This window comes from Temnothorax nylanderi, unplaced genomic scaffold, assembly GCF_030848795.1.
Source record: "Temnothorax nylanderi isolate EJ_2023f unplaced genomic scaffold, tnyl_v1.0 TNYL_tig0166_pilon, whole genome shotgun sequence".
Classification (NCBI taxonomy): Eukaryota; Metazoa; Arthropoda; class Insecta; order Hymenoptera; family Formicidae; genus Temnothorax; species Temnothorax nylanderi.
In genome coordinates this window covers 389,291-400,161 of record NW_027249228.1, presented here as the reverse complement: position 1 = coordinate 400,161, position 10,871 = coordinate 389,291, and the positions used below count along the sequence as shown (strand labels likewise).

Below are 10,871 nucleotides of genomic sequence, written 5' to 3'. Positions count from 1 at the left end.
TTACCGAAATTTCCATTAAAATTACTATATTCTTATGCAATTAGAAAAAGACCCCAAGTCATTAATTGATTGTTTTTCAATATGTAATAATTTAAATTAGAAATCTATTTAAATAAACAAAGTATAAAATTATAAATGTAGTTTTTTCTGTAATACACACATGCGCGTGAGCGTGCGTATTATAATATTAATATTGATGTGTAATATACACAACATTGAGTTTGTGATATAATGGTTTTAATATGTGAAATTGCAAAGTCAATTGCTACAAATAATTTTTTTTATTTTGTAATTAAAGTCCTATATCATGGAATTAAAGCTATTCACGTACCTGAAATAAAATAAATGTTGCCAAAATACTAAGAAACAAAACTAATTGGAATTGAACGAGTTTAGATTGCTGATAAGGCCATAGACCAAATGTAAGTAGTAGAAACCGATTGAGACCAATATGTAAAGAGTTTATACAGATCATTTCTCCACGAGCATATACATGCATGTAACAGCGAAAGGATCGGTGCGCCTATTTTCTTCTTTCGACTAGTCCGCAGTTGCGTATTCCCTTATTTATTTAGTTTAAATTTTAATGTAAATTGCCTAATTTAATGCGATGTAAAATGCAACAAAATGTTACCGTGAGATCGGAACACTCGCATTTTAGCAACGTCGGGGACCTGGGAATAGGTCGACGATTAAGCGATCAATGTAATTTAAGATAATTGAACGTTTATTTCTCAGAAAAGAAAATACTTTTCTAAATGTATCTCCTGACAAAGAGTCGCGCAGGCGTATTTTCAGTAGCGCGTTTTGTCGCGTCTCATTCGTTTCGTAGTGCGTAAACTCATAAGTTACATTTTGATTTTAGAGGAAACGATCAGTTATACATATCGATATATTGGCCAGTAATTTATTATTACTATTATTAAATACACTTTTCAATGTACGTGTTGCTATAAACACCACTTACTTTAGATGTTTTCATATTTTTTCAACTTTTACATTCTCCTCCGTAATCTATCTTATGCATCTTGTTTATTACCTCTGCTTCGTTTGAGACAATAGGCGATATTAGTTGCTTTCCATTTACATCAAAACTCAGATAATTCTCACTTGTGACGTCATAACTCAGTTGAATGCACGTTCTTTTTGCATGCTAGCAAGTGAGATTCAACTGAGTTTTTATCCACAATCGGGACCATGTGCTTTAATGAATCTAATAGACTCACATTAAAAGTGAGGCTTATGAACCTGTATATTATTATGCGATAGCTTTGTCACCAAAATAAGCAGGTAAATACAAAATGACATATCTTACCTGAGTATAAAATACTCACATAACTGAGTGACTCAGATTACTTGAGTGTAAATGGAAAGCAACTATTATCCGTATATAATTAATTTTATCACATGCTTTATAGTATATATTTAATTAATTAATTTTATGTCAATGTTGCGCAGAATGAAGGACAGTAAAATATGATAGCGCGGTACTCAGCAACTGTAATAAGATGGTTCCTCTTTTGTTTTTCCTGTTTAAAACGTGTTATGTTTAAAATATAACATATTTTTACCGTAGCTGCACCTTCTAATGATCCCACAAACAATCCAGCAATATTCATAGTGAACGCCTTGGTACTTCTTTGCAACAGAAATAGAATTAACTTCTGTGTTTGTAACGGAGCCATATACCACTGGACCTTGTACCTGTATTATAACGAATTATTAAAGAAAGACGAAAAGAAATAGAGAATCATTCTTGACATATGCATAGTTGCTTTTTAATTAAATGACAGTTTTTGTTATTTTAGTACGTTGTAGTAGGATAAATATGTATGATATCATATCATTTGAATATCTTCCTTACACGGTGACATATATATCATTATTGTGATCCATAATTTCCTGTGCAAGATAATTGGTTATCATCATGTACACCAATTGACTGATTAAAATCATTACGGGTAATGAAAGTTCCATAGCATTGTATCCAAACGATATCACCTGAAAAATCTAAAGTACAAGCGCATTCAAGATCTTGATAGAAACTAGTCAATAATGTCAAACAAAATGACGACTAATTAGAATTAGACTGTCAAAGAAAATTTGTCAGCAACTAGTCCTATTACTGTTAATTATAAGTATTATGATGAAAAAAGGACCGTATTTACCCGAAAAAAATTGAGACTTGCGCTAATCACCCCGACTATTATCAACAAGGAGAACATTACTTTAAATCTAGATACTGTCAAGTTAGAGAACCTTCAAGAGAAAGTGGATATTACTCTATATACGCATATTCCACACGCATTATTGATTATTACAAATATTGTACTGTTGTATGGATTATTACAAATAATTACTGTTGTATGGATACCAACTTCATAGCTTTGCGATGCATATCCACGGCACAAATTAATCCCTTGTAAACCAAATTCTCATTCTCCAAACTGTTCTTTTGCAAAGTTCTGAATGTCATTGCTCGTTCGATACGATAACTGTAAGTGATTCTTCTGCCAAAATTATATAATATTCCGATTTTCCAGTTTTCTACACATCTGTCTTTATATTTATTCTCTTACCTGGCGATTCGAAACATTCCGCATGCATGTTGTTGATAAAATACCAACATTGTCCCTGTCGCTAACATTGCGACAGCGCCTATGGCAAATGCCGCGTTCGCATGGAACAATATCAAATAGAGGTATTTTTCTTGATCGACGAAATATTCGGTCATATACGGTAACGAAAGACGTGATCGAGTCTCGTTTGTGAAGAACAGGATATTGAAAATATGCGGCCAAAATAAATATAAAGTTAAAGAGAGCACCAAGGTCACGACAAGCACTGAAGAATGTTTAAAAATAATTTTCCTTCATAAGTGAATGCATTATAGGCTCATTAATTAGCTTGCAAAGATAAGTTGTAACAAAAGCAATTGTCTTACATAAAAATGCAATTGTGTAACTTTTCGCATAATTACCGTACTTCTCTATGATATTGATTTCATTTTCATCAGTTAACTCATTATGCATATGCTGCAATTGCTCCAATAAATATTTTACCTTTTAACAGAATTCTATGTTACTTGTCTTTGGTTATAATTGAGAAGGATTATATTTACATTGTATATTAAAATTTATATTTTGTAAATTTATTCGTATTTATATGTACATTAAATAATATATAATAATCATTTCACTTACGATTTTAGTATTAATACTAAACGAAATATATTTAATCGCAAACATAGTATGAAATAATGCAGAAGACAGAACGTTGACGAGTAAATCCGGAGTACATTTTAAAGTAAGAAATGCTGCAAACTGCAAGAAACCATTTTATATAACGAATTTCATTGAAATTATTACTTCTTTTATCCAATGGGAAAATTGTTAGATGCAGATAATTGATTGCTTTTTAATAATAATTTAATATATCCAGTCCAAACAAAAATTAAATTTTACATAATAAGAAATTAAAAATGTTTCATGTTTTTTATTATAGTATGTATTATAATGGTGTGTCTTTGATGATTCTAACAGTAAAAGAAATTACAGTAAACACAAACATTGTAATAATAATACTACAAGCTAATTGGAGATTTTTTATATAGGTATCTATCTGTATAAATGCTCAAATTGCTACAAGTTAAAATTTAATAATTTTTTTGTTATGGAGCAATAATTAAAAATATTAACGTACCTGAGATAGAATAAAACTTGCCAAAATACCAAAAAATAAAATTACTTGAAACCGAACGAATTTAGATTGTTGATAAGGCCACAGGCCAACTACGAGTAATAAAAACCGATTCAGACCGACATGCAGAGTGTCGATACAGATCATTTCTTCATGAGCATTGATATAGAATTGATAAGGAAGTTCACGTGTTCTCTTCCCTTTTGCCGATTAAATATCTTATATGACTTATATCTTTGTGTCTTTTTTATTTGAATTTCAAGCCACACTGGCGAATTTAATTAAATAAAATGCAGAAATAACGAAATACCATACGTAAGAGATCGAAACATCTGGCAATTCACACTGGCATTCACACTGGCATTTCAGAAGGGGTGAAGCAGTTAATCGATCGATTTGATTATGGCAATAATGCAACAGATGTTTATTTCCCATAAGAAAATATTGTGTGAGGGGACTTGGACAACAATGGACTGCGCAGGTGCAGTTTGTCCCTTCCCACAGTACAATATGTTATTAATGTTCCACATTCTAGTCCGTGCTGTCTTGTGTTACGTTTCATTTCTCAAAGAATTACCAGTTGTTCAGCTTGAAACGTCAATGTAAGTATATATTGCAACAAAGATATATATTGCTGGTAAATATTACTCAATTTCTTTTTTAAAATAAACTTGGTGTTGTTTGTATTTTCTAAATTTTATTTTCCAAATTCCTACATCTTTATTTGTTTGTTAACTAAACTTATATCTGCACGATAGTCAACTCATTACTTACTTCCAGATGATGTAGTTGTAATATTGTTGCAGAACCCGACCTTAGTACATAAACGTAGGTCCCGCGTTGACTATTTTAATAGGTTCTTTTTACAACTTAATGTAATATGGAATATCGGAATTACGAAAGGTCGAGAAATATTAAAAAATATATTTATTAATGCTGCTTTTTTAAAGAAGAAAATAATTATAAAAATTTTGCTGTGCATTTTCATTAATCTCAATAAAACCTTTGTAATTCTAATCCTAATAGATAGCAGATGCGCATCACTATGTTATTAATACTTGGAGTGGCTATAAGATTTGTGGGAAGATGAATGGTTAATTGGTTATAATTAGTAATATATGTTAGTGGTTTATAATGGTATTATTCCATAATTAAAAATGTGAAACAATATAACACTAAAATGAAAAATTTTAAATATAATATAGAATACACTTATCTGGAATATAATAAAGCTTGTCAGAATAGCACAAAAGCACAAAATTATCTGAAGTTAGTTGGTCTGTTTTGCATCAATTCCGCGAAGAATAAAGAACGGTGAAATACGACACTACGGTACTGCACAACTACAATAAGACACAACTTTTCCATCTTCCTCTATCTAAAATATGTACATGTAACACATATTTTAAAAAATGTTTCTTTTACCGTAGCAGCACCTTCTAAGGACGCCACATACAATCCAGCAATATTCATAGTAAATCCCTTGGTACCCCTTTGCAAAAGGAACAGTATCATTTTTTGTATTTGTAACGGAGCAACGTACCACTGGGTATTGTATCTATATCATGACAAAATAATTAATGATTGAGAAATATTAAAAAAGGATCTGTTAATGCTTAATATATGTTTCTTAAATTACATTTACTGTACATTTGTCGTGTCCATCCGTAAAACGAACATGCGAATGTGATTATATTACATACAAATATCGCTTACATAGTTGCAAATATATTATTATTGTGATCAACAATTTCTTGCCCAAGATAGTTGCTTATGAATACGTAAATGAAATGGACGATGCTAAACACTACGTGTAATGAAAGTTCCACTGTATCGAATCCAAACGATATTATCTGAAAAATCTAATATACAAGCAGATTCAAGGATCTTGATCAAAACTGGGTCAGTAATGTCACTATCTAATGTCAAACAAAATAATAATTAATTAAAACTATCAATGAAAATTTGAATAAACTTTGTTGCTGTTATTCACAAGTATATGATAAAAAGAAGGCCACATTTACCCGAAAAAAATTCAAACTTGCGCCAACCACCCCGACGATTATCAAAAAGCAGACCATTACATTAAATCGAGATAATATTGAGTGAGAAAATCTTCAACAGAAAATTATATTACTGAAATTATATTATTGAAAATGATATTACTTTACGCATATTCTACACGCATATTCTACATTATAAAATATTACAAATATGTATTTGTTTACGTATTATATTATGTATATATATTATATATATATATATATATATATATATATATATATATATATATAATATATATATATATATATATATATATATATTATATATATATAACATATATATATAACATATATATATAACATATATATATATATATATATGTAGGGTTATGTGGGGTGATGTGCAACACTTTCACTCGTTGCTCGGAAAACATATCCAAAAATAAAGGATAAAGATATATACTTTATATACCCCAAGGGGTTTTAAAGGGCGTTTTTAAAGGGACGTACCCAACCCTATCCAATTCTATCCAATTCAAGGGAGGAGAGGTGTTTTTTCAAGGGACGTACCCAACCCTATCCAATTCTATCCAATTCAAGAGGGGAGAGGCGTTTTTCAAGGGACGTACCCAACCCTATCCAATTCTTTTCCCTACTATTATCATTTTCCCTACTATTATCATTTCCTTTGGACCAACGGTTTAACGTCTCTTCCGAAAGACGGCATATCCAAAAATCAAATTCTTGAATATATCATGGCTGTATAATGTAGAGGAAGGAAAATACTAAAATTCTGCGTGATTAGATTTTCAAAATTTTAAATTTTTCCTAAAAATTTTTCGAGTTTTCAAAAACGTCTGTTTTAGCATTTTCAAATTTTCTTGGGGTGATGTGCAACACAGGTAAAATTAAGGTAAAAAATGCATGAATATCGACATCAATCGACTTAAATGTTAAATTTGGGCTTCTTAAATACAAATTAATCGAAATCTGGTGAACAAAAAATTTCACTGTGTTGTAATCGACCTGAAAAAAAAAATCATTTTTTATTTGATTTCTTATTTATTTATCGCTTAAAAATTAATATAATGAAAGGAAAAACGCAAAAAACTTTATTTTTCATCATCTGAATCGCAGTTGTCACAAGTTAAATAGTTGCGACCTTGCATGTCGATACATTTCACATCATGTTGCACATCACCCCAAACACGCTATTTTGCGCGGACTGGCGTGACACCAACACAATGTAAGAAAATCACAAAATCGCTTTGGATTATCAAAAGTACTTGAAAAACTAACAATATAAAAATATTTACCTATAAGATGACTAAAACCAATTCACGAAATCACTATGAATGTGAAAAGCAAAAATTACATTCAGCTCGAGAAATTTAACTCGCTTTTCGTACAGCAAACCAGGGTGCGTGCTATCTCGCGAGTTATTTATCTAAAACAAGGTACTGTCAACACAAACAGATGGCAGTATGCACATCACCCCACACAACCCTATATATAGATATATTACAGAAATGCATATTTGTAATATTTGATAAAGATGTGTAGAATATGCATAGAATAATGTCATTTTTCTGTTATATTATATATATGTGTATATATATATATAAAACTGTTTACAAATATGTTGTATGTGTACTATCATATAGGTTAGTACACATCGTAAGAATACTAACTTCATAGCTTTGCGATGCATATCCACGGCACAAATTAATCCCTTGTTGATTAAATTTTCATTCTCCCAGCTGTTTTTGCATAAAGTTCCGAATAGCATTGCTCGTTCGATACGATAACTGTAAGTGATTATTCAGTTATAATTATATTACACCTAACATAACCTTCAATTTTCTAATTGCTTATAGATTTCCCACATCTATTTTTATAAATTTATTTTATATTACCGGGCGATTCGGAACATTCCGCATGCATGCTTTAGATAAACTATTAATATAGTTCCTGTCGCTAATAATGCGGTACATCCTACAATAACAGCTGCGTTTGCGTGGAACAATATCAAATAGAAGTATTTCTCTTTATCGATGAAATATTCGGTCATAAATGGCAACGATTGTAATGATTGAGTTCCGTTTGTGATGAATAAAATATTAGAAATGTGCGGCCAAAAAATGTACAGAATTAAAGCAGATACGGTAAACATGGAAAATACTGAAAAATGTTTTGAATTATTATGCTTGTTAATTGTGTTTATTGAAAACTCATTAATAACTTTTTAGCTATGACCGGCTATAACATATGAGTTGCAAAAATAATTGTCTTACATAAAAATATAATTGTATAACGTTTCGCATTATTACTATACTTTTCTATGATATTGATTTCGTTCTCGTCAGTTAACTCGTTATAGAGATGCTGCAGTTGTTCCAACAAATATTTTACCTGCGTTTTAACAAAATTCAATGTCTCTCTATTGATTAAGTTCGATAAAAATTATATTTTATATTAAAATTTGAAAATATTTATTTGTATGAGCATAGCGTACATACTTAAAATATAATAATCGTTTTACTTACGTTTTTTATATTAACACTAAACGAAATATACTTAATTGCAATCATAGTACAAAATAATGCAGAAGAGAAAACGTTGACGAGTAATTCCGGAGTACATTTTGAAGTCACAAATACTGTAAACTGCAAAATATAATTTTATACAACAAATTTTATTTTAACAGAATTGTTTTTTTACAACCCCTCCACGGGAAGCTTCGACTTTCCATGCTGTAGAGAGGGGCGAAAGTGGCCAATTTCACGCCAGGGCTTACTTTCCTCCCTATTAGGAAAGAAAATTGATACTTTCCACCCGGCATAGCGGGCGGAAAGTAACCACTTGGTTACTCTAGGCATGGAAGTCGAACTTTCCGTAAAGGTGTTGTGAAAAATATCGTGTGCACCTCGGGTCGAAAGCTTTTTCAGACTCGTGTAATTTGCCAAACTTCACACTCTGAAAAACGCTACTTTCTCCCCTTGGTGCACAATATACTATTTTCTTTCATCAAATAAGAAAACTGTTAGCTTGAGATTACCGATCGTTTTTAATTTATAATAATTTTACTAAACTTCCAGTTTAAGGAAGCACCTCTAAAATGATCTTGTCCTTTACGTACACGGAGAGAATTTTTTGTTATATTTTACCATTAAATTCACTACAAACTTGGGACAACTTGGCAATCAAGGAATTTTTAAAATATACAAGAGACATTTTACAAACAACGTGATAAAAATTACCAAGCAGATTGGTAAATTCTGAAAAATTATTGAAATTCCCTAGATATATTTTAGTAAAATTAATCAAACATATTTTATATTTTGATGTAATAGATATTAATATTTTTTATTATAATAGATATTAATCGGAATAGCTCGCATAAAATTCTTGGTGGTACATGTCCCACAACTATCATGATTTCAGGGTAAATTTTAAGAGAAAATTCTCTCCGTGTATGTTACAAAAGATCACCCTCCTAAGTAAACTTTGAAATGTTTGAGTCGTCACTTGTTGTTTATTAAAAAGTTATTAACAAAATAAATTTGAAAAATATAATAGTTATTCTCAGTACTGAAAGATATAAATGACCAAAATGTGCAGGTGAAAATAGTATAAAAAGGATCCCAGGTAGCAGAGTGACGTCAAATGACATATTAATTCCGTCTTAATGACGTCTCTAACGTCATTATAAGATCTTTAAACGTTATCTTGCTACCTGGGACTCTGCCCCTTCTGCTGCACTTTCAGCCTAAAAGAACCCCTAAGCTAAACCCAACCTGTATTACTAACAATTCTTTTTTGGCGATTCTTATGAGAAAGTTATTTTGTAACATAAAATGGCTTCACATGGGTTTCCAACTTTTCGCACGAGGCGAAGTCTACCCTACACCGCCCGATGCTTACAGTGAGAAATGAAGTCTATCATTGTACAATTCCACATGTTGAGAACCGCACCGGGCGATGTGAGGTGAACCTCGCTTCGCGTGGAAGTTTGAAAACTCATGTGAAACCATATTATGTTAAAATGAATTGCTATGCTTTCAAGTAAAAAAAGAAATTGGAACTGGCGCCCGTGTAATAAATAAGTACCTAAGAAGCTTTTCTGTTAACAAATTTTTAATAAAGAATGAGCAACAGCTAAGATTTTTTAATTGTTACTCAGAAGGATGATCATTATAATATATGTGAAAAACATAATTATATTGGAGATTTCGCTCTTAAATGAGAGTTTTATCATAATTTTATATAATTTTTTTATAATTTCATATGATATAGTTTTATATAATTTATAATTTTATATAGAAAAACAGAACAAAAATTGAATCTTACATAATTACGGATTACAAAATTGTTTAACGTTTTCTTGTATAATACAAATTATTATAATATTATCTTTAATGATTCTCTACCTCTATAATAATAATATAAAATAAATTACAATAAACACAAAGATTTCAATAATAACATTACAGGTCTATTGTGGTTTTTGATATATTTAATTGCAACATTTAAATCGCTAGAAATTAAAGTTTAATAATTTTTTGTTATATATAATTATGCAATCAAAGAAATTAACGTACCTGAAATAGAATGAAACTTGTGTAAATACCAGTAAGTAAAATTAATTGAATTTGAACGAGTTTGGATTGCTCATAAGGCCAAAGACCAACTACGAGTAATAGAAACCGATTGAGGCTAATATCCAGAGAGTCGATACTGATCATTTCTTTATGAATATATATTTGACAGAAAAGTGTTTGCTTCACGTATTCTCTTCTTTTCGTTCGTCGATTGAATATTAGCTATTACTGTAGCTGTACTATTCTTTTATTTCAATTTTTTGCCCTAATTGCCCAATTTACCTTAAATGCATTGCAAAATGAATGAAATATACCATCGTGAGATCGAAACACTTGGCAATTTACACCTTCATGCGAGAGGAGGTGTACGGTTAAGCGATCGATTCGGATATGGCAATTATGTAACAGATGTTTATTTCCCATGAAGAAAGTCTGCGTGAAGGGACTTGGGCGACAATGGACTACGCATGTGCACAGTGCAGTTCGACCCTTCCCAGTGCAATATGTTTTAACATACTTCAGTCTAGTGCGTGCTGTCTTAAGTTACGTTTCATTCTTCAAAGGATTA

General features: G+C 30.7%; 2 protein-coding genes across 2 annotated transcripts; both read right to left on the bottom strand.

Moving 5' to 3' along the window:
* Positions 1-1,382: 1,382 nt before the first annotated feature.
* Positions 1,383-3,846, bottom strand: LOC139777847 (uncharacterized). Its single transcript, XM_071715487.1, has 9 exons — positions 3,703-3,846; positions 3,204-3,323; positions 2,945-3,062; positions 2,580-2,844; positions 2,379-2,495; positions 2,169-2,259; positions 1,865-2,010; positions 1,572-1,704; positions 1,383-1,498 (listed from the first exon to the last, which is right to left on the bottom strand). The coding sequence occupies exons 1-9, from the start codon at positions 3,844-3,846 to the stop codon at positions 1,445-1,447; spliced, it is 1,188 nt and encodes a 395-aa protein (XP_071571588.1). The 3' UTR covers positions 1,383-1,444.
* A 974-nt stretch (positions 3,847-4,820) lies between these two features.
* LOC139777849 (uncharacterized) lies at positions 4,821-8,369 on the bottom strand. Its single transcript, XM_071715493.1, has 8 exons — positions 8,249-8,369; positions 7,997-8,114; positions 7,619-7,883; positions 7,375-7,510; positions 5,724-5,816; positions 5,416-5,561; positions 5,125-5,257; positions 4,821-5,042 (listed from the first exon to the last, which is right to left on the bottom strand). Exons 1-8 carry the CDS (start codon positions 8,291-8,293, stop codon positions 4,989-4,991), a joined length of 990 nt encoding a protein of 329 aa, XP_071571594.1. The 5' UTR covers positions 8,294-8,369; the 3' UTR covers positions 4,821-4,988.
* Between the last annotated feature and the right edge of the window lie 2,502 nt (positions 8,370-10,871).

Excerpts from the sequence above, each read along its gene's own strand:
- LOC139777847 (XM_071715487.1), bottom strand. The coding sequence starts at position 3,846 with ATGATCTGTATCGACACTCTGCATGTCGGTCTGAATCGGTTTTTATTA. Across the intron at positions 2,845-2,944 it reads TTACACAATTGCATTTTTAT|TGCTTGTCGTGACCTTGGTG; the intron begins GTAAGACAATTG and ends AACATTCTTCAG. Across the intron at positions 1,705-1,864 it reads AATGATATATATGTCACCGT|GTACAAGGTCCAGTGGTATA; the intron begins GTAAGGAAGATA and ends GTTATAATACAG.
- LOC139777849 (XM_071715493.1), bottom strand. The coding sequence starts at position 8,293 with ATGATTGCAATTAAGTATATTTCGTTTAGTGTTAATATAAAAAAC. Across the intron at positions 7,884-7,996 it reads TTATACAATTATATTTTTAT|TATTTTCCATGTTTACCGTA; the intron begins GTAAGACAATTA and ends AACATTTTTCAG. Across the intron at positions 5,043-5,124 it reads CCTTAGAAGGTGCTGCTACG|TTGTGCAGTACCGTAGTGTC; the intron begins GTAAAAGAAACA and ends GTCTTATTGTAG.